This window comes from Arabidopsis lyrata (genome assembly GCF_000004255.2).
Source record: "Arabidopsis lyrata subsp. lyrata unplaced genomic scaffold ARALYscaffold_4, whole genome shotgun sequence".
NCBI lineage: Eukaryota > Viridiplantae > Streptophyta > Magnoliopsida > Brassicales > Brassicaceae > Arabidopsis > Arabidopsis lyrata.
The window spans coordinates 1082610-1106241 of record NW_003302552.1 but is presented as its reverse complement, the minus strand read 5'-3'; the positions used below and the strand labels follow the sequence as shown (position 1 = coordinate 1106241).

The 23632-nt window shown below is 34.4% G+C and overlaps 3 protein-coding genes and 1 pseudogene across 3 annotated transcripts; 1 reads left to right on the top strand and 3 right to left on the bottom strand.

Moving 5' to 3' along the window:
- The first annotated feature begins 770 nt into the window (after positions 1–770).
- Positions 771–1851, top strand: LOC110229031 (annotated as a pseudogene).
- Positions 1852–1966: 115 nt separating this feature from the next.
- On the bottom strand, positions 1967–5747 carry LOC9314694 (glycine-rich domain-containing protein 1). Its single transcript, XM_021028325.1, has 9 exons — positions 5631–5747; positions 5203–5369; positions 5000–5120; positions 4657–4911; positions 4111–4566; positions 3484–4028; positions 3173–3365; positions 2918–3073; positions 1967–2834 (listed from the first exon to the last, which is right to left on the bottom strand). The coding sequence occupies exons 2-9, from the start codon at positions 5364–5366 to the stop codon at positions 2187–2189; spliced, it is 2538 nt and encodes an 845-aa protein (XP_020883984.1). The 5' UTR covers positions 5367–5369; positions 5631–5747; the 3' UTR covers positions 1967–2186.
- Positions 5748–6804: 1057 nt separating this feature from the next.
- On the bottom strand, positions 6805–7960 carry LOC110229561 (protein BRICK 1). The gene is made up of 2 exons (XM_021030117.1): positions 7608–7960; positions 6805–7171 (listed from the first exon to the last, which is right to left on the bottom strand). The coding sequence occupies exons 1-2, from the start codon at positions 7738–7740 to the stop codon at positions 7047–7049; spliced, it is 258 nt and encodes an 85-aa protein (XP_020885776.1). The 5' UTR covers positions 7741–7960; the 3' UTR covers positions 6805–7046.
- A 1426-nt stretch (positions 7961–9386) lies between these two features.
- LOC9316521 (agamous-like MADS-box protein AGL17) lies at positions 9387–18523 on the bottom strand. The gene is made up of 8 exons (XM_002878580.2): positions 18084–18523; positions 16836–16914; positions 16626–16687; positions 10786–10885; positions 10625–10666; positions 10215–10298; positions 9696–9853; positions 9387–9593 (listed from the first exon to the last, which is right to left on the bottom strand). The coding sequence occupies exons 1-7, from the start codon at positions 18263–18265 to the stop codon at positions 9719–9721; spliced, it is 684 nt and encodes a 227-aa protein (XP_002878626.1). The 5' UTR covers positions 18266–18523; the 3' UTR covers positions 9387–9593; positions 9696–9718.
- Between the last annotated feature and the right edge of the window lie 5109 nt (positions 18524–23632).

Genomic DNA, 23632 nt, shown 5'->3' with positions numbered 1-23632 from the left:
TGCAAAAATCATGCAACGATGACGTTTTGGGTTTCTAAAGACGGATAACCGAATCGAAATAAACCGGGTTTTACTCTTGAGAAGCCCTCGTTTTGATTTTTCGTTTCCATTATTCTTCGACTCTACATTTTGCGTCGGCAAAATTTCATGGACAAAGCTGGAGCAAAACGACGATTGGTTGATAAAGTTGATAGGATAAGCAATTTGCCAGAATCATTACTATGTAAGATACTCTTGAATCTTCCCACTAAGGTTGTGGTGAAGACTAGCCTTTTATCTTCTAGTTGGAGACATCTCTGTAAATGCGTACCTTGATTGGATTTGGCTAGTTCTCATCATTTCAAAGAAAACTACTCCATATTCGTGATCTTTGTCGATAGATTCCTGGCTTTTAATACTGACTTCTGCTTGGAAAGTTTCAAGTTAAGATATGGTGATGAGAAACGTGAGCGTGATTTTCATCTTCTCATCCGTTGTTTCAACACTGTCTTTAACCTCAATGTTAAAATTGTAGATTTTACCGACTGTTCATCGAGGCGTGGCGCGTTTCATGTACCACAAGCTATTTACACTTGTGAGAAATTGGTATCCTTAAAGCTCTGTATGGTACCGGCTCACCCATAAAGCAGCCAAAGCATCTGCTTTAGGCCACAAAATATAACAAAGATTTTAGACCCATATTATTAAGAAACTTCTTTAGTCTAGTGGTTATGTAGTCTCTAAAGTAGTGTCTTGGGAATTTACTATTGAAGTATGCTTTAGGCCCCTAATATCCAAGGACCGGGCCTAGTCTCAAGTTTGTTTCTTTACCTCTTCTGAGAAGTATCATACTAGCTTTAGTTAAGTTTGTCGACAATTCGGATTTAGAGACACTTATCTCCGGTTGTGTTTCTCTCGAAACATAATTGGTTTTGAGGACATATATATGTCATCGTGTACCAGTTCTACGAGTGTGTTCTCAGTCTCTGTTGAGCTTCACTCATGACGTGTGCACAGGTTTGGTTGACAATGATCTAATAGTTGAAATTGATGCTCCCAAGCTTGAGCATCTGAGGCTCAGTGATCATCGAACTGCAAGTTTCATATTGAAAAATCATGGTTCCCTTGTTACGGTAGATATCGATGTTGGGTTTAACTTGTTTATCCGTAGGAGGTCGAGATTTGACCCGAGTGATCTACCAAAGAGAAATATGATTCGTAAGTTTTTCGTTGGGATCTCTCGCGTCAAAAATATGACCATCACTTCACGTACTCTTGAGGTAATCTATGTTTGAAATCGATATTTGAAATGCTTCACTTTATCCTATTAAGTTTTTTTTTTGCTTTCTTGCAGGTCATCTATGATTACTCAAGATGTGAACCATTACCCTTATTCTGTAACCTATCTTTCTTGCGTGTTCTGTTCTACGACTACAGGTGGGAAATGTTGCCAACCTTTCTTGAGAGCTGCCCAAATCTAAAATCCTGCGTCTTGGTTAGGATTTTTTACTGACCTTTGTTTATAATGCAAATGGTGAACTTAACTTGTTTCCTTCACTCGAATGTACTTGCAGGGATCTACTAAAAAACTGAGGAAAGGATTTAATGTTTTTCCCGGACCTCGAGGTTTCCTACCATCACTTGAGTATGTTGAGATAAAGAGGCCATTGAAATTGAAAGGGGAGGTGATGGAGATGAAACTAGTGAGTTACTTTCTTGAGAAATCAACAATCCTTAAGAAACTAACCCTATGCTTGGATGATTCCATAAAGAAGGAAGAATCTGTCATTCTTAAGGAACTCCTTGCCATTCCAAGAGTCTCTACCTCATGCCAAGTTGTGGTTCTCTGATCCTTCTAGTCGTTGGTGACGATGACACAAGCTTGTCTTTTGATTAATGTGAACTCTCTATGTTTCTTCTTTGTTTCTGTTTTCATGATAATTGTAGCTTATAAGAGAATCTCAAGTTTGGTACTTGACAACTCAAGTTTACATAAACAAACCATTCATTGCATAAACAAACAACAAGTACAAACTTTATTTGTAATTTACAGTTTTGCTATTAAGCCACAAAAAGCGTCTTTAGGGCGTTTGCTTTACCACTTTCACTAGTCAAGCAAACTCATGCCACCGCAACCGCCTCCATTGCACCGTCACTGTTCACCACATTTCTGCGTTCTCTACTAGGTCACCACCACAACTACCAGATTAGGCTGCTTTCACCATGTTTCCGCATTCACCATTACAACCACCGCCGCAGCCGCTAGCATTTGCTGCTTTCACCATGTCTCCGCATCCACCGCCACAACCACCGCCGCAACCACTAGCTTTGGCTGCTTTCACCATGTCTCCGCATCCACCGCCACAACCACCACCACAACCACTGCCGCAACCGCTAGCTTTCGCTGCTTTCACCATGTCTCCGCATTCTCCACTGCAACCACTGCCGCAACCGCTAGCGTTTTCTGCTTTCACCATATTTCCACATTCACCGCTACAGCCACTACCACAGCCACTAGCAGTTGCATCTGATTTCACCATGTCTCCGCATTCTCCACTACAACTACTCCCACAACCGCTAGCATTAGCTGCTTTTACCATGTTTCCGCATTCACCACTACAGCCACCACCGCAACCGCTGCCTTTTTTAGGAGCTGTGATAGCAGCTGCAGTCTCCACATTCGTAGAGTATGCATTCAATTTATTTTCTGTCGCAGCAACAAGTTTAGTCGGTTTGCTTTCCTCTTTTATTTCTTTGGTTGTGACATTGAAGCCATCAAAAACTCCTTTCTTCAGAACAGTATGGAGTATGAAAGCAGATACGATTCCGGGCAAAACCAACCAATTCTCTTTCACCTACATATCGAATAACAGAGTCAAAATGAGCATGGTGAAGATAAGAAGTAACATTCTAGGTTAAATCAAGCTTTCACACTTGCCTCAATGGAACCAAATCTCATATCAACCAATCCCACAGCTTTCCCATATGGATGTTGCTTGGAAAATTCCACAAGCGTCATGAAATCTTGATCACTTCTAAGGTTTGCGCAGTGTTTTGGTTCATAATCCAGCTTCCTCCCCGAGAAAATGTTCACCTGCAAATTAATAAAAAGCATTGCATCATTGAAGTGCATTACGTTGTCAAAAACAAGAAGATTAATCTCTTTTTAATGGAGTGAAATGGTGGAATATACCACTCGAGGACCCAAAAGCTCAAAGAGAGGATTATCTGCAGTAGAGGCATTTGTTTGCTTAAGTGACCATTTCGAGTCCAATAAAGACCAGAAACTACCAGCATAATCCGCAAGCACTCGAGTTTCACCAGAGTCTATCACACCAATAACTTGTCTTTGATCATCTTTAAGTTTTGCTCCATCAATGGAGTTCCTAAAACACGACAAAGCAAGAATGTAAAATCATGTATATAACTGGTTTGAGTTTTATCAGAACAGAATCAATGAATGCGTTTATATATCGAGAGAGAATTTTGTTTAGATTGTCATACCTAATTTGAAGTGTGATCACCTCTGTTTGGGTTTCATCAACAATGTGTGTTGAACTCTTAGCAAGACGGGACTTTCCCATAATTGGAAAGAAGCAAGAGCCTTTCCACAATGGTCTTGATTGAACCATGTGTAAGACTGATGGACTGCGTATTGGTGGAGTAAACGAGACAGCGACTCGCAGGCTTATAGGTTTTTGATCTGCTTTGCTACCTTTACTGGGTGTTAACTCCAACCACTTCTCAACAGAGAGTTGAGTAATAACTGGAAATAGAAACTCCTTTAGTGATAAAGAAGCAAAACCCAAGTTTTTAGGCTCTCTTGAAACTGGTATCTTAGACGGTGAAGAGGAAATAAGTTTGAAAACAAGCTCTCCTGTAGGTTCACACTGGAAAGTAGCTACTTGCTTTTCCCCAACCTCGGATAAAATGGTCAGTCTACGTTCAGCATTGAAAAGAGAATCAGGCCGAGTTTTACTGAACATAACCGAGATCTTTCCCTTATGTCCATCCGGTAAGTTTCTAATCCCGATAATCTCCAAGAGAACCTGAAGGATACAAAAGGATCACATAACTGTAATTACCTCAATATGGAAGAGACAACCACGGAGAAAGGACAAAAAGAATTACCTCAACAACTTCCACCTCTGGAAATTGGATTAAATTCTGGATATCCTCTTTTGCAGTTGGTACTTTGACCAAAACATCAGAAGCATCAGGAGAAGTTGTGACAGGTGCAGGTGTCTTGCCTCTATGCATTGCACCGGCTTTCCAGTACCTTGTACCAAACATCCCCTCCCATTGTGCAGTAGTCTTAGAAAAACCGGTATCGAGTTTCTTACCTTTGCCTCGGTCAGAATCTGTGTCATCATGCTCCAACACCTTACCAATGAGCTTCTCCATATCATCACAGTAAGAAACTGGATGCAGCTGATGTGTGTGCCAGATAAGGTCAACATCATAAGTCGGAACACAAAACCGTTTTAAAGACCTTTCTCTGTTCGTCTTAATCAGATAGAGAAACCCCTTATATCTAGCAACAGCTTCTTGTAGAAAAACTTCATTGTTTACATGGGATCTCGAAACCTGTAGCAACGAACACACAGAAATAGAATCAGGACGAAAAATCCGTATTTGCCGTTATGATGATTCAATGAAAAATCATTCTGAAGTTACCTGGTAGTAAAATGGACTCTGCCTCTTAACAGCTGAAACTAGATCATAATTGGTGCATTTCTCAAGAGCTGAAGATTTCTTAGAGATGTCCTCCGAGTCTACCTTATTCAAGTCTAGCTCATAAGGTTCCTCAGGATACAATCTTTTCCACAAATCTTCAGTTTTCAATTTGCAGTTCCCATTAACAGAAGATAAAACTCCAGAATTGTCGAGAACTCTCCCGTAAAATTGCTCACAGTCAGACTTATACCTCACCTGGATTTAAACATCATGAAGAAATCACTCAAAACATCTAACAACAAAGTCAAAGTTTTTCCTATCGATAATTCCGTTTTTAACTTACCGGATTAAGCCTGTGGCAATGCCAAATCCATTCAGAATCAAGAGGAGGGACCAAAGACCTTTCACTAACAGATGATGACTCAGAGTATTTGGCAAGCAAAGGAAGCCAACAAGCATTGTACCTGAGATCACCAAAATCAACTCATCAAGCTGTGCAAAAGATTCACTTATATAAAAGCAAACAAAGAATCTAGTTATATTAACCTGTAGATAGCTTTTTCGAGTGCAGGACCATCGTAGAGCCATCGATTTCTATCAACAGTAGCGAGGAACAGAAGCTGTTGTTTGGCTGCAGCTAATAAGTCAACGCTTATCTCTATCTTCTGAGCTTCAAGCCACTCCACTTCATGATCTTTCTCCTTATCCATGACCTTCAATTTCACCATCCAAAACGATCAAAAACCTTATCACTTTGTAAACAACTAAGCAAATCAATCTGTGATTACGATCAGATTTTGACCTAATTTGAAACCTAAAATATGATCCCTATCAAATCAATTGCACAAAACATATGAATTTTGGAAGATCGTGTGCACGAGAAAAATCAAACCCGATTTTTTCTGTTCAGATCAAAATTAATCAACGAATTCACACAAACGGCAAGTAGAATAACGATCTAACGGAGAACTCACCTCCGATCGCCGGAAACTTCACTTCTTCGCCGTGAATTTTATCCGATCACTGAAAGAAAAGCTTGCTTAGAGAGATGACAACACTTTTTTTTTTTTTTTTTCTTTTTTTTTTTTTGAACAAGATGACAACACTTTTCAAGGATGCTACTTATAGCAGCGACTTCGAAATCAACGATCAGAAGGGAGATGTTAAATGACAAAAATGCCCCTCAATCATATATCCGTTTTTAAATATATTTTGTACTTTATTTTATTTTTTTGTCGCCAAATATATTTTCTACTTTTAACGTTTGCGAAAAAGGATAAAACTAAAACGCCAACAATAATGAAAAGCTGAGTCTAAAATAAACTAATTGGAGAAAGGCCGAATAAACCAACTACTACTTTTAACGTGTAATATACGCATCTGATAATCGAATCCAATGTACTAAACCGGCTTTAACCATACCGGTTTTCATCATTATTGGAATTTTTTTTTTAATTTCATAGTCTCAAATGTGCTTGGTGATCAACAGTCTTTCACCTTCAGAATCCAATTTAGAAAATTTTATTTGTACCGATCTAAACCGATCTTTGTCCCTGAGAAGAAGACCCTCTACATGAATCAGAGGATCCTTTAGACCATAGGTAGGTAGCCAGTCTTTGACAGACTTGTTTGCAGCTTCAAGATTGGTTTTGATCTATTCATTGTCTTCTCCAGCTATTGTTCAGACACAGCAAATTCATTTCAGGCAAAACAATAACTGAGTTCAGAATATGTTTTAAAAAATGGTCAATGATCCATAGTCTACAGAACTTTGTGGTTTAGGTACCGGAAAACAGCATAATTGTCAACAACAATGGCTTGGTCTGCAACCCCTTGATACCGAAGGCATTCCCCGGGGTGATCTCAAGGTGCGTACGGGGTGGAGTCGATAGGGTCGGTCTCGATGAATCAGAGTTTAACACAAGAAACAATGCGGGTCACAAATGCAAACAGAATCTAATGGAGCAAAAGAGATTGATACTTGGCTTTTTGGGTTCCTTCTTCCTCCATCCATGAAAAAGTAAAAAAAGGGCAACAAGAGGGGTTTACATGTGCTCCACTTTAAGAGAAAAGACGAATATACTAATCTGATCCATAGAAGATGAAAAGGGTACCTCACTCACAAAGCCTATAAATCAACAGCAGAAGGAAGCAAAACTCCAAGAGTTAAATGAAATGATTTTGTCATTCAAAAGAGATCTTAATGGACTGATAAAAGATACACAGATTTTATGAATGTGGCTCATATTTTAAGCTACCAGTTTACTTACTACAGCTATGGGGAAGAAAGAAAGAATCATTCAATGGTACACATTCAACAAAAGACGCTTCTTCCGATTAAGCCAACCGCTCAGACTCGGTTTCGAATTTGGATATCGGCTATGCGTGTTTTACGTAGCGAACAAAGACGGATTTGCTGTCGCGGTACTCACTTGCACTTCCAGCATCTCCAAGCGACGTTCCAACAGATCTAACTTCTCATTCAAAGACGCCAACTTGCTCTTTGTGGTCGATTCTGAAACACACAGATAAATTACATCAACTCACAGACATTAATGACTTCGATACTCAATTCAGCTCAAAAAAAGAAAGTTTCATAAACACATTGAGAAGATCAAAGAGATCATTACAAAGACCTCTTACTCTCTCTCAGCCCATGGATCTAAGAGCATAAAAGTCAAAGGATCACAAGAAGATAACGCCCAAAACGAAATTGTATCAAATCTGATAATCTCAAAATAAAAAGCTGAAACTTTTCAACTAACCCACCACCAAAATCAAATCTCCAAATCATCAAAAACCTTTCTTTGACAAAACCCTAAAAAAAAGTTTCTAATTTTAGGATAGACCAAATCGAAAAAAGTCAAAAACTCCCAAATTGGACGAAGAATTCGAAACCCAAAACAGAGAAATCAGCGAGAGAGAGAGAGAGAGAGAGAGTGAGGTTTTACCAAATTGGACAAGGAATTCGAAGAGACGACGAACATTAAGAGAAATATGTGAAATGAATTCTCGATTCTCCCAATCAGCTTGAACAGCGATTCCTACGTTCACTGCGTTCGTGATCCCTCCTGCTTTCGCCATTATTAAACCCCCAAAACTCAGAGATTTCAAATTCTTCAGCTTTTTTTTAGTTAACCCTTTTTTTCGATTCAATCCAACTGTGAAAAATGATTGAGCAATCGATTAGAGAACGAGGGTCACCTTCCTTTTTTGGGTTTCTCAGAGAGAAAGATTCTTCTGAATTTTATCGTCCTTTTTTACTCGTAGGATGTTTTCTTTTAGATGATATGTGTGATTGATGAAGAAGATAAAGAAAGAAGTACAGATTAGAAGAAGAAACGGGTGGGTGTTTTATGAGAGAAAGACAAAATAAAGGGGCTAAGTTGTAATTTCTGATATTTGATGTTATATTGTTTTTGTTGATTGCGTAGTTAGTTAGTGTCCAATCTTTATCATTCTATTCAAATGTCACTATCAATTAAAGATGGAGCAATTTTTTGGTTCTTCGTACATATATATACTATTACAACCGAAAAAGAAGAAAAAGAAATACTATTACAACCAATCTTTAATCTTTGAATTCAAGTCTTTGGTTTGCTCATTGTTTGTACATTATATTTCTCCCTTAGTTTTAAGTTGTGACTATTACCGATCATGAGGCATAACTCATTGTCTATACAACAAATCAAACTTTAAATGGTTAATGTTCAATTAGCGGTAAATGGTTAATATACACCAACATTTTTGTACGGTATGCAGAAAATTGGACAATAGTATATAACAGAATAGAGTGGACTATGTTTATAATCAAGTTTGAATCCTAAACCAAACCACTAATTAAAAAATCTAAATATATTATTCAACCCGAGAAACTTAGAAAAAAACTAAATTCTAGACTAAAAATTTGAACCATATAAAATCATGTGTATGTACAACCGGTGAGAGATTTACATACATCTTCTTTAAGAACATCCGATGTAGAGGGAAGAACATAACCATAAGGAAATTAGGGTTTCTTTTTTACTTCTCCTTCTCTTAGATTGATTTCTTCGGACTCTTTTTACTTAGTTTTTGTATTTTAATACGACCAAAAATATCTTTGAAAGGGATATGTTAAACGATGCATTTTGCATATATATGTTTAGTCATGTAACATCGTTAATTTGTAGGATATTTTTTACCATCGTTTTGATATATTAGAATTTCATACACATCTCTTTTTTTTTTTTTTTTGTTCTTACCTGAAACGACAATATCTTTTTTTTGGCAAATTTTCCTTAAACTAAAGAACCAACAATCTGAAATGAATCTCCCTTTGTTAAAAATCTTGATGAATAATGTCTTCTATGTTTACTAAAAATATTGATGAATCTTCCTTTAGAGCACACATATAATAACAATGATAACTAAATCCGTTATGTGTAGCTTTTCCTTAGTGGTTTAATTGCACATGAGTTAAAAAAAAAAGATAGAGCGCTAATTCAATTTATACTTCTATTTCCCAAAAACAAAACCAAGTGAAACACAAAAAAAATTTGAACTTTTTAACAATTATATAAATTTGATTATCGAAATTAATCTATATCAAACCGACCATGACATGTAGACTAATGATTTATGTTAGTGTTGTTATTGTTGTGTCACCACCCATATTCAAATCCGTATAATGTGAATTGCTGACAAACAAACAAAAAACTCATATCATACTGACCTATGTCATCAAATTAAATTCAATTTTACTTTAGTTATATAATATTATCTTTACTTATTTCATATATATCTTAATTATATACTTTAAACCAAATGCGAAAGCTAAAAAGAATATAATTAAGAAGCTGTTCCATTGCTTTCACTGAGACCATATATATCGTACAAAATCAAACCTTTGGTTTGCTCTCCGATCCGACTTGATTACACCCGCACTTAGCTTTCTCCTACATGAAAACATATATTGACATCGTTACACAAGTTGTCCCTCTAATTCTATATAATATGTATGTATATTTGAAAGGGTTTTGAGATAATCAAGAACGAACAAGTTGTTATATCTTTTGTGATCTTAGCTGTTTGAAGAAGTCTCATAATGGGACTGCTCAGGCTGGCTTAGCTGCAGCCTAACCTCTACAAGGGATTCATTGGCTCCATCCACTAGCTCATGGTGTCCCAATCCGTTTGTGTTTGACGTTGCATAAACCTGCAAGATCATTCCACAGTACAACTTTTGTAACTACTCTTTACTCTCTCTACTTCATGATATAAGTTGTTTTAGGTAAAAACACGCCGATTAATAAGATCTACTCTTCATAGTACTTTTTAAAAGTTCAACCAATCATAAAAGAGACTGCATAATATAAATAATCATAAAATATTAAAATAATATATAATTTGTATTGAAACTCGAAAACGGCTTATATTGTGAAACAAAAAACGTTATCCAAAACGCCTTATATTATGAAACGGAGAGAGTATAATTTATCTACTTTCAACTAGGAGATTTTGTTTAAAGGATTAATTAGCTGGAACTTGAAGTAATAAAGTTTGTGTTTCTTTGTTACCTGCTTGTATAGTTCGACATTTTCTTGATGAATCCTTTGCACTTTTCTCGATATCTCGAGGTTTTCATGATGAAGAAGACTCCTCTGCAAAAGATAAAACACTTATAAAAAAGCCTGAAAAATTAGAATTGATAACACTGATTATGCGTTTTACATTTACATGTGCATTCAAAGTTAATACACAACATCTTTAGTATTTTTTCTCAAAGAACAGATTTTTCGTAAATTGCAAATGCAATCACGAACCGAAGAAGAAAGAAGACATGATTATCATTTCCATTTCACATATGTAAGGAATTCTTTTTATGAAAGAAAAAATAAATTTTAATGTGTTTGATTTTATCATGTAAACACAAACAAAAACATTTGAGTTTGATTATTCATAATCATGTGTATATCATATAGTTTACCTTTCTGGTTAGTTCTTTGATTTCATTGGTCAAAATATGTTCCTGCAAGGTGCAAAAAAAAGTTATTAGTTTAAATTTCATTGCTCTATAATCAATCTTTAAGCATCATGCTCCAAGACGAACGAGCTAGATTAGAGTATTCATATATGTATCAATATTACTCTTTTCATACGAATTCCACGTAAACTCATTTCAAGTTGGCTCTCGAGATTGCGTAACTCCTTAACGCTCAAACCATTTAATTGCTCTCCCGTTAGGTGCCTGCTTTATTACATAAGATTACTGCAGTTAATATATATACATAGAACAAACATGGTCAAGTACAACCAGTTTAATCCACCCGACTAATCCCATAAGTGACCCATGCCGACAGAAAAAGCATTTTCTCCAATCTATCCAATAAGATATCTCAATTGCAAAGGTGTAATCTCAATGGTGCAGTCTTACGAAGATTAATGATCCGTATTAGAGTGTATATAGTTTCCATACTATAGTCTATACTTGTATATAATAGGCTTGGTTAAGGGCTCTGTATAGTCCGGTTTATTCATCTAATTAAGGTGAATCTCTTTGGTTATTTCTGGTTTAGTTGAGTCTGTTGACTATAATTGTTGTAACAGAACAATCAGATCATTAATGAGAAATTGAGTTTTTCACCATGTTTTCTCTCTCGATCATGGTTCCTATTATGGTATCAGAGCATTTTTTGCTCGTGCTTCTCTGATTTCTCTTCGATTTCTCATTGATTTCTTCGTTTTTCTTCGTTTTCCACCGTTTAATCACTGAATCGATTCCAGATATGCGTTGATTTGAACTTGAACGGATCAGAATCACCTTCTGAAGCTTCGATTTCACTTTCAATCACGCATTTGAGCTTCGATCTCACTTCCGATGGCGAAACAGAAGAAGAAAACGCAGAATCGGAGTAATTCTCCAACATCGGAGTATTCACCGATGAAGACTCGAGCTGGATCTTCATTTCCAGTTGCCGATGACGTCGATGAGACTCCGCCTCTCAAGATTACGGCTAATCGCGATCGTTATCAGTCAAATTCCGCACCGATTGAAGCATACGACAACGCGCATAGTCCGTTCTTCCTTCACTCATCAGATCATCCAGGTCTGAGCATTGTTTCTCACACTCTTGATGGATCGAATTATAACAATTGGTCGATAGCTATGCGAATGAGTTAGATGCAAAGAATAAGTTGAGCTTTGTAGATGGAACTCTTCCTAGGCCTGATGTTAATGATCAAATGTTCAAGATATGGAGTAGATGCAATAGCATGGTTAAAGCTTGGTTGTTGAATGTAGTGAGTAAGGAGATTTATGATAGCATCTTGTACTATGAGGATGCGGTTGAAATGTGGAATGATCTATTCTTGAGGTTCAGAGTGAGCAATCTTCCAAGGAAGTATCAGCTTGAACAATCCATTCACACTCTGAAGCAAGGAAACTTAGATTTATCCACTTATTACACGAAGAAGAAGACACTTTGGGAACAGCTAGCTAATACTAGACTTCTCACTGTGAAGAAGTGTAATTGTGAGCATGTCAAGGAGTTGATGGAGGAGGCTGAGACTAGTCGTATTATCCAATTCCTTATGGGATTAAATGATAATTTTGCTCACATTAGGGGTCAAATTCTGAATATGAAGCCACGTCCAGGCTTGACTGAGATTTATAATATGCTGGATCAAGATGAGAGCCAACGTCTTGTTGGGAGTTCTGCTTTGTCTAATCCTACTGCTGCATTCCAGATCCAAGCTTCCCCTGTTAATCAATCTCAAGTCAATCTGGCTCATGGTTCTTATCAGAAACCTAAGTGCTCTAACTGTCATAAACTTGGTCATATGGCTGACAAGTGTTATAAACTGCATGGGTATCCACCTGGTTCAAAGTGGAAGAAGGCACAGACCATTGGTACTACTAATCTTGCAGTAACACAGCCTGTGAATGATTCACCAAGTGAGAAGACAGATTATTGTGAGGAATTCTCGACTGATCAGATTCAGACTATGATTTCTTATCTTAGTACCAAGCTTCACACTCCATCTTCCACATCACTGCCGACTACATCTTCTGCTTCGACTTCTGCAACACCCTCTGTACCTATGATCTCACAGATCTCAGGTACATTTCTGGCACTTTACTCTAATGCTTATTATGACATGCTCGTTTCATCTATATCTCGAGAACCAGCTGTGTCTCCTAGAGCTTGGGTAATAGATTCAGGAGCCACTCACCATGTTACACACAATAGAGACCTTTACTTAGAATTTAGGTCCCTAGAAAATACCTTTGTTAAACTTCCCAATGATTGTACAGTTAAGATAGTAGGCATAGGATTCATTCAACTGTCTGATGCAATCTCTCTCCACAATGTGCTTTTTATTCCTGAATTCAAATTCAACTTGATCAGTGTTAGTGTTCTTACAAAGACTTTAAAATCAAAAGTAAGTTTTACATCTGATGCATGTTTTGTTCAGGAACTTACAAAGGAGTTGATGATTGGTAAAGGTAGTCAAGTTGGGAATCTTTATGTTCTGGATTTCAATGAAAATAATCATTCTGTGTCTTTAAAAGGTACCAATTCTATGTGTCCTGAATTTTCTACTTGTTCTTCTGTTGTTGTTGATTCTATTACATGGCATAAGAGATTAGGTCATCCTGCTTATTCTAAAATCGATTTGTTGTCTGATGTGTTGAATATTAAAGATAAGAAGATAAATAAAGAACATTCTCATGTTTGTCATGTTGGTCATTTATCAAAACAAAAGCATTTATCCTTTCAATCTAGACAGAATATGTGTAATGCTGCATTTGATTTAGTTCATATAGATACTTGGGGTCCATTCTCTGTTCCTACTAAAGATGGTTTTCAATATTTCCTCACTATTGTTGATGATTTTAGTAGAGCCACTTGGATTTATCTATTAAAGAACAAATAAGATGTTTCACATGTTTTTCCTACTTTTGTTAATATGGTTCATACACAATATCAGACCAAATTAAAATCGGTTAGATCAGACAATGCACATGAATTAAAATTTAAAGATTTTTTTGCTGAACATGGCATTGTTGCATATCATTCATGTCCTGAAACTCCTGAACAGAATTCCGTGGTTGAGAGAAAGCATCAGCACATCTTGAATGTTGCTAGAGCCTTGTTATTTCAGTCCAATATACCTTTAGAATTCTGGGGAGATTGTGTTTTAACAGCAGTATTTTTGATAAATAGATTGCCTACCCCTGTTTTAGATAATAAGTCTCCTTATGAGAAGCTTAAAAACACTCCTCCTACCTATGAGTCTTTAAAGACTTTTGGATGTTTGTGTTATAGTTCTACTTCTCCTAAGCATAGACATAAATTTGAACCTAGGGCTAGAGCATGTGTGTTTCTAGGATATCCTCTAGGTTACAAAGGGTACAAGCTATTAAATATAGAGACACATGCTGTTTCTATTTCAAGACATGTCATTTTTCATGAGGATATTTTTCCTTTCATATCATCTACTATCAAGGATGATATCAAAGATTTCTTTCCTCTATTACAGTTGCTTGCCCTAACCGATGATTTGCCTCTTGAGCAAACATCAATTCCTGATGCACATCCACCTCAAGATGTGTCATCTTCTCAGGCTCTGGTTCCTTCTGAACCAAAGTCTAAACGCCAAAAGAAACCCCCAAAACACATGCAGGATTTTCATTGTTATACTATTACTAGTAATATCTTATACCCTATGAACAATTATATCTCTTATTCATATATAGCTGAGCCTTTTCGTGCCTTTGTTAATAATATCACAAATGCTGTTATCCCACAAAGATATTCAGAAGCTAAAGATTTTAAGGCATGGTGTGATGCGATGAAAGAGGAGATTGGTGCTATGACTAGGACTCGGACCTGGAGTATATGCAGTCTTCCCCCAAATAAAAAGGCTATCGGTTGTAAGTGGGTTTTCACAATCAAACATAATGCGGATGGAAGTATTGAGAGATTTAAGTCACGTCTGGTAGCTAAGGGCTATACTCAAGAAGAAGGTTTGGATTATGAAGAAACTTTTTCCCCTGTTGCTAAGTTGACTTCTGTCAGAATGATGTTGTTGCTTGCTGCTAAATTGAAGTGGTCAGTTCATCAACTAGATATTTCTAATGCATTCTTGAATGGAGACTTGGATGAGGAGATATATATGAAGATTCCTCAAGGTTATGCTGAGCTAAGTGGAGAAATTTTGCCTCCTAATGCTGTTTGTAGGTTACATAAGTCCATATATGGCCTAAAACAAGCATCTAGGCAATGGTACATTAAGCTCTCTAATACTCTGAAGGGAATGGGTTTTAAGAAGTCTAATGCAGATCATACTCTGTTTCTTAAATATGCTAATGGAGTGTTTCTTGGAGTTTTGGTGTATGTAGATGACATCATGATAGTGAGTAATAGTGATGATGCTGTGGCAAGGTTCACTGATGAGTTGAAATCTTATTTCAAGTTGAGAGATTTGGGAGCAGCTAAATATTTTCTTGGTATAGAAATTGCAAGATCTGCTAAGGGAATCTCCATTTGTCAGAGAAAGTATATTCTGGAGTTATTGTCTACTACTGGTTTTCTTGGTAGTAAACCATCATCTATACCTTTGGACCCGAGTGTAAAACTGAACAAGGAAGATGGTGTTCCTCTGAAAGATTCAACTCAATATCGCAAGCTTGTTGGGAAATTGATGTATTTGCAGATTACAAGACCTGACATTGCTTATGCAGTTAATACTCTATGTCAGTTTTCTCATGATCCAAGGGATATACATTTGAATGCAGCCCATAAGGTTCTGAGATACTTGAAGGGTACTGCAGGTCAAGGACTTTTTTATCCTGCAGATGGTAACTTTGACTTGCGAGGTTATACAGATTCAGATTGGGGTTCATGTACTGATTCTCGACGTTGTGTTGCTGCTTACTGTATGTTTATTGGAGATTCTTTAGTTTCTTGGAAATCAAAGAAGCAAGAAACCGTCTCTATGAGCACAGCAGAAGCAGAATTTCGTGCTATGTCTCAGGGCACTAAGGAAATGATTTGGCTATCACGGCTTCTTGATGACTTCATGGTACCATTCACTCCTCCAGCTTATCTCTATTGTGACAACACTGCAGCTTTGCACATTGCAAACAATTCAGTATTCCATGAGCGTACTAAGCATGTGGAGCTTGATTGTTACAAGACGAGGGAGGCGATTGAATCAGGTTTTCTTAAAACCATGTATGTGGCTACTGAAGATCAATTAGCTGATGCTTTGACAAAGCCTATCTATCCTGCTCAGTTTCATGCACTAACAGGCAAGATGGGAGTGTGCAACATCTTTGCCCCACTGCCATCTTGAGGGAGGCTATTAGAGTGTATATAGTTTCCATACTATAGTCTATACTTGTATATAATAGGCTTGGTTAAGGGCTCTGTATAGTCCGGTTTATTCATCTAATTAAGGTGAATCTCTTTGGTTATTTCTGGTTTAGTTGAGTCTGTTGACTATAATTGTTGTAACAATCAGATCATTAATGAGAAATTGAGTTTTTCACCATGTTTTCTCTCTCGATCATGGTTCCTATTAATCCGTTTTCTCCAATCTAGCTGATAAGATATATATGCATTTCTAAGAAAATAGTAATTTATTAGTAGCATATATAACATCCATTTTGTTACCTGTATATGTAACTGGCTGTTTTTGTCTAAATGTATATAAGAATATTAATTATCACAAACAAGTAACTCTAAGAAGAAGAATATATATATATATATATATATATATATATGTTAATTAATCCGCAAAATTTTAGCCGAACATTAGTTTTAAGCAAAAATAATTAAAGAGAGAAAAGTTTTAGCTAGAAATCAAGTGAGAAAAGATCAACAATAGTATATAAGATACAATTAATTCACTAAGTATTTCCTAGTTTTGAATTAACGCATGATTATTAACAGTTTTTTAGTTTGTAAGCAAATACGTACCGATGATTTTCTTGCAGCGAGTGCAATTCTTGCCTTAGAGTTTCAGCCTCTCTCTGCCAAAACTACAATAAGCAACACAATCTAACTCATCAACTCTCGAAATCAAGTAATTAAATAATACAAACATGATTAATTAAAATCTTAATTAGTATATATAATTGCCTTCTCCTGTTTTATATGTGATGTGTGATTTCTGTTATACGTACGTACCTTAACTTCTGATGCAGGGTTGAGTAGTTGTTGCTGCTCCATCTTGGTCGTATTGAATCGTTCAATAGTAGATTTCACACTGTTCATTTCAAGATTTTTAACTTACCAATAGTTCATAGTGCAGTTTGTTTCCTTGTAGGAAAATAATATTTCTATTTCCATTGCTAATAAAAAAAAAATCCTTCACTTCCTCGATAAATTTTCACAATCTCTAAAATTATCTAAAAAGGTTTAAGATTTTATTACATAAGAAAAAAATGATATTCATGATAATTTAAAAAGGTCAGGCATTTATCATTCATAAATGGTATTCACGATCATTTAAGTTCCATATATATATATATATACCATATTCTTTTACATACGAGAAAATTTGATCTTCAAAAATAAATATGAATATATGATTCACATGTGGAAAATCCGAAACCTGTAAATAATGAGTTTGTTTTCTTATAAATGAAATTTTTTTTGATAAATTTTACAATCAGATAAGATTAGAAATACAGAGTCATCTAGTCGTTCTGGTGTAGTTTGATATACACAAAATATTGAGATTTATATTCATATATACATGTACATGAGTAATAAATTATCATTTTACATATCATCTCCAAATGGATTTTTGTTTTACAAACTATTGAGATTTATACTCTCCATCTATCACTCTTTTAGTTTTCCAACGTTTTATTTGTTTTTAGCTTTTATTACTATCTCCTCTACTCCTCAAATGTTTCTAAATTTGGCAAAGACACACTGTCAGTCCACATACACAATTTACAACCAATGACACACATGTCCACACACATGTCCACACACACACACACACAATAAACCATGATCCTACTTCAAATTAGTGTTTTCTTCTTCTTTAAAACTAGTCATCGTCTCTAATTACTTTTTATTTTTTTCTTTGGAATCCTAAGCTCAAACTAAGTTTCCTTTGAAAATATTAAGTTTTCTGAGCTACACATACATACACCACCTTGTATATATATAGTGAAATATAAAACGTTATATCGATCGACACAAGATGCAGAAGTATGTATACTATAAATGAGTAATTCACACAACTAAACACAAATCATTGAGTTAATCCAACCCTTCTAAGAAAACCCATACATGATATTATATATAAGTACATACATATACTTCCACTTATTAATAGATATACATATACATAGATACATGTATACCTATAGGTATGTAGATGTTAAAAGATCTAGAGATTTGATAAAGGAAGATAGAAACCTGGAGCTGGCAAAGTCATAGAGCTTGTCGGTACTGGAGAAAATGATGAGACAGACCTCGGCGTCGCAGAGAATAGCGAGTTCTTTAGCTTTCTTGATGAGACCCTTTCTTCTTTTGGAGAAAGTGACTTGCCTACTCGTTGAATCATCGATCTTCTGGATCACAATCTTCCCTCTCCCCATCAATTTTAACCCTATTTTGTTCTTTCTCTAGATCTTGGTGATCTTTCCCGTTCTAGGGTTTTTTAGATCTTTGCAAGACCAAAGGAAGATGAAGAAGAACGAATCAGGAGAAAGAGAAGAGATAGAGAAAAGGAAAAGAAAAAATTAAGAAGGAAGCAAGAGTCAACAATCTATTCGAGGAATATACTAAGGATTTTATCTATTTGAGTCGTGTTGGTCGATACAACTTGAGGGCTATTTAGTAATCGTACCAATTTTATAACCTAAAGATATGTATAGTTCATACTTCATAGAACACATGAGACAGAAGAAAGTCCTTAATTATAAAGTACTTACATGTTAAGCAAATTGACGTAGCTAATTAGTATATTGCGTAAAAAAATATATATATCTATTTGATTAATTAGTATATATATTGATAACAAAGAAATTCATTAAAAAAAAAACACTTGAATCAAAACTGAAACTAAAAACTTATTTGATATCTCCATTTTTACCCAAACCAAAACATGTAATAACGGGAAAAAGCTTAGCTAAGTAAAAAGGTAGATGGCACACACGCTCTCTCTCTCTTAAAAAATCTCTCCGCCTTCTCTCTAAAAACTTTCGCAGCCGCCGCCCTCCATCTAGGGTTACCAGTTCCGGTGGCTTTTTCAGCACCGGAACCGGGGTTTTTCTTTGTTCCATGCTTTAGTTTCGTTTCCCTTTTTCTACCGGCGCATCCAAGCTTCTTTTCTTCCAACGATTTCACATCTAGAATTTCAGATCTAAATTTATAAAGTATAAATCTTCTTCCTTTGGGTTCTCGCGGCTTGTCTTTTGTTCTCCTCCAAGCTCAGCCTCAGATCTGGCCGATCCATCCATGGCAAAGGCGCAGGTTCGATCCGATCCTTCTTCGCCTCAGACTTTGAAATTCCACCTTGAAGATCTCGATCTCCTTCATTCCTACAAGTGACTCTCATTCCATCGAGTTTAGGTTGTGGTAAGGAGAGTCTTCTAGTCTCAGATCTGTTATTTTATTTTTGATTTAGGCTTTGTAAGTTTAATTTGAGTCTTTGGATTATGAATCCGGGAAGTTTTTGTTCGGATGTTATGTATTTAGTTGTTCGGGTTTTTTCCCTAAGGTCAGTACCGTGCTTAATGGGAAGAGAAAAGGGCATTTGCCCAAAGCCACAAAATTTTTTTGAATTTTTTTTAAGGCTTATGTAATTAAGTTGTATAGTGGGTATTTGTTTGAGAAGCCCATGACATTAGAATAATATCAATATGTATACGTTATGTATTAGGAAATTTTTGCACATGCTTTGGATTTTAGTTTATAAATATAGCACTAATGGAAGATAATTTTAATAAAAGATAACTAAGAATAAAAAAAATTTGTTTTGGAATCATCTGCATATTTAAAAGAAAAGGATAATTTGAAAGAAAAAAGGAAATTGATTTTGAGTATTCCTTCTTCAAATAATTATCAATCAACCACTTAAAAATAAAAAATTTAATTAAAAACAAAATTAGTTGAGTTTAATGAATGATTTTTTAGGAAAAAAAGGATAGAAAAATAGTGGTTTAGAAATTTTCTTTTCTTTCATCTTATCACTACTGTGTATGCTTTGAAACAATATATATTTTTGTTATTTTGATTTTTTTTTAGTAATAAAAGCCATGTTTTTTATTCGCCCTAAGCTACAATTAGCCTTAGCATGGCACTGCCTAAGGTTTCTCTTTAGTTTGATCTTTGTCTCTGGGAATCTTCATGTACTCGCCGGCTTAGACTCTGGAAAGGTTTGTCCCTTGCCGGCTTTTGTATTCCATGTTTATCTATAAAATCTATTTTTTTGGTGAAAAAAAAAAGAAAGTAAAAAGGTAGATAGAATTTAGAGAATATATATATTAAAAATTGATGATAGTTTTCTTTAATTAAAATAAATTACAAAAATTGTTGACACATGTCAGACATAAACTAGGAGTTGCGGACATTATATTCTCTATCAACATATTTAGATCTATTGCAAGTTTCCAAAAAGGGCAAGTTATACATATCAGAGAATGAGCAAACTCGTTAATTAGAAGTCAATTTACCTGTACTTAATTAAATTACTTTACTTAATGTACAGTATACATTATATATTGAATTAAATGATCTAAGTTTAATTTACCGTTTTCAATAGGACATTCACAACATATAGACCAAATTTTGATTACCATCTATTCCAAGTAAACCAAACTAGAAATTGATTTATGTCTGCTTTTAAAGTTTCATTTAATGGTCATTGAATTCCAATTAATATCAACAACTAATTATATATATAATTTATGTTAGTAAATACTCACTCCGTCCCACAGAGATGAACTTTTTAGAAAAAAAATTTGTCCCACAAAGATAGAAGTTTTATGTTTCCAATGTCAAATTTAAAACAGTTTACCTATTTTACTCTTATTAAACAACAATAAAAATATACTATTTAAAATGTGTTAAAAAGTTAAAAGGTTAAAATTGTCATTATACATTATTTTTTAAAGAATGTGAAATTTCTAAAAAATCTATCTTTGTTGGACGGAGAGAATAGTTTATATTATATGGTTGAAATGTGGAATATGCAAATGTGTGAGTGTGACAGTCGTACACGTGAGAGTAGCAGAAACAGCTCCTGAGAATGCCAATTAGGAGATGCTTTCCCCCATCAATATCATAAGATTCTAATTCTATACACCTGAACCATTAATTTCTTTTTTTTTTTTTTTTTTTTGTGAACTAACCATTAATTTCTTTATTACAAATTTCTTTTGCTATAATGTTCAGTCTTACAAATAAATTTTGTTAAAAAGAGACTTTCCAAAAGAAATATATGCATCAATATATCGAGTTTTCAAGGTTGAGGACTGAGGAGGATACTAAACTTACTTGCTTTGATTCAGTAGAGAAGCTTTTTGGACCAAAAATGCAGAAACTTATTGTAAAATACAAGAGTTAGAGTGACTCATTACAAATTTGGTTAAAGAAAATATAGTATCTTAAAACCAAAAACAAAACAAAAAAGATAGTATCAAGTTTCTTGATTCTTATATATTTTTTATGTATAGAGTTTTTGAGCTTTCGATCATAGCAAAAAAAAAAAAAAAAAGATTTCGATCATAGTTTTGCCATATAAACGATAAATACAAGTGAAAATGTATCAATCTCTAACTCTAAACTACATATATCAGATTCAGAATTTTTTATTTTTTCTTATAAACTCAGCTTCAGATATTTTTTGAAATAACCTAAGAAACAATAGTTTGATACTTTTTTTTTTGGTAGGCACAATAGTTTGATACTTTGATTCCAAAAAGAAGTGTGAAGATTCATCATTCGTGATTAATATTTATAAAAGTTTATAATAGTTAAAATTCTGATGAGAGATCTCGATCATAGTTTTTCCAAAATATGATCGTTTTTTATTATCATGCATGTGAAAAAATTTATCACTTACAGAGATTAAATTATTACTAATCTATGCTTCAAAGTTTTGAAATCAGTGCTTCAGGTTTTTCCTAATTAAAATTAGTATCCCTACTGTTAATGCTTTTGAAGAGTTTAGGTGGGACCTAAAATGACAACATGGTGACCATGTGGGTTTGTTTTCGACCAATCATATCTCGAGTCTCCAACACAGATAATGTTTATCCTTAAAATGAAACTAAGAAAACAAAAACAAAATCTACCTGCCAGATGTCAACCATCAGCCGTCAGTGTCATTTTGATCCTTCTAAAAGAAAAGATTTTGGTTTTTTTTCAAAACTAATTATAAATAACTGCTTTAACTTTCTTTGGAAAATATGTATGAATTTGATTGGCAAATTGATAATTACTTATTATAGCAGTAATAGTTATTTAATCAAACAAGGAGACAAAAAAAAATCAATCAAAACGATCCAACGAAAATTAAAGTCGTATATTATCATTTTTCTAGTAATTTCATTATCTCTTACCAAAATAACTATATTGTCATTAATTTGTGATTTTTTTTGTTAAACCGTGAGAGTTCCAAATCATTAACCCATAATTTTAGCAATATCCAGAGTCAGTTTTTAGATGTTCCAATTTTTAAAAAATACTTTTCTGTACCAAAGTAAGTTTGAACCCTGAGATACAAAAAAAAACAATCTCCTTTTACTACTAGACACCGGTTCTTTGATGAACTTTTGATTTTTTAAAGGGAAATTTAACCAATGTACTACTGCAGATTTATTAAAAGTTGTTTGCACTTATAGACACTTATTATGGGTAAATAAAATTTTACCAACTAAGCTAGAAACACATTAATACCTTTTATCAGTTTTAAACTTTTAACCATTTACAATTTCTTACTTCTCTTTTTGTACTTTATATCAGAAATTGGACCATTACATTTATCCCTTTTTTTCTTAACCAAACACACACTGACTGACACACACAAATTAATGAAACATATATATATAATGACTATCACTTACCAATGTATGTGTATACATCTACAAAGGATTATTACCGTGATTGATGATATTAATTAATGTAAAACAAAACTTATCAAATGTAAATTTCTTATAAATTTTTTTTTTTTTGCAACATTATCATGCAAATGTTACGTTTTTTTTTTGTTTTTTAAGCAAATCTTACGTTCGTACAAAAATATCGTCGGATCACCGGTTTAGTGAACTATATTCACGTGAACTTCATAAAATAAAGAGTACTCATATATTACCATTATCCATTTGCAAATTTTTAAATCCAAATACTCCATAAAGTTAAAATTACATTTAGTTTCTGACAGGGGCGGATCTACAGTATCAAAGGGTGGGGCACGTGCCCCATGATCTTATTAATATTTGTCTAATTGCTAATGGTATGTCAAAATTTCTTAGTTCAGTTGGCAATGTGTGCCCCATACAAAATGCAAGGTGACGAGTTCGATTCCCTTATTCAGCAGCTTTTATTTTTATTCTTTTTTGACTTTTTTTATTTGTAGCCACTGTCCACGTCCCTTTTTTAAAAAAATTGTCTTCCTACAATTTTATTCTTCATTATAATTGTTTGCAACTTTGCATTTTCGCTATTCCTTTTTTTTTTGGGTGTGATTATTACTTTTTATTATTATCTTATATTAAAATTTTCTCTTTTGGTTCTATTGTTATTATAATTCCAGTTTAAATTTTAACATATTTTAAGACATGTTTCTCTACTATAAAAAATTAACACCTACTTTTTAATTATTTTTTAGTAAATTTAGTAAAGAATACTATCTTTTTGTAGTTTATTTAATATTTAGAGTTTCAATTTGTGTGATATTTTTATATATGTAAATTTTAATGATAAATATATATTTACATTTCTTAAGTTATTTTTAACTG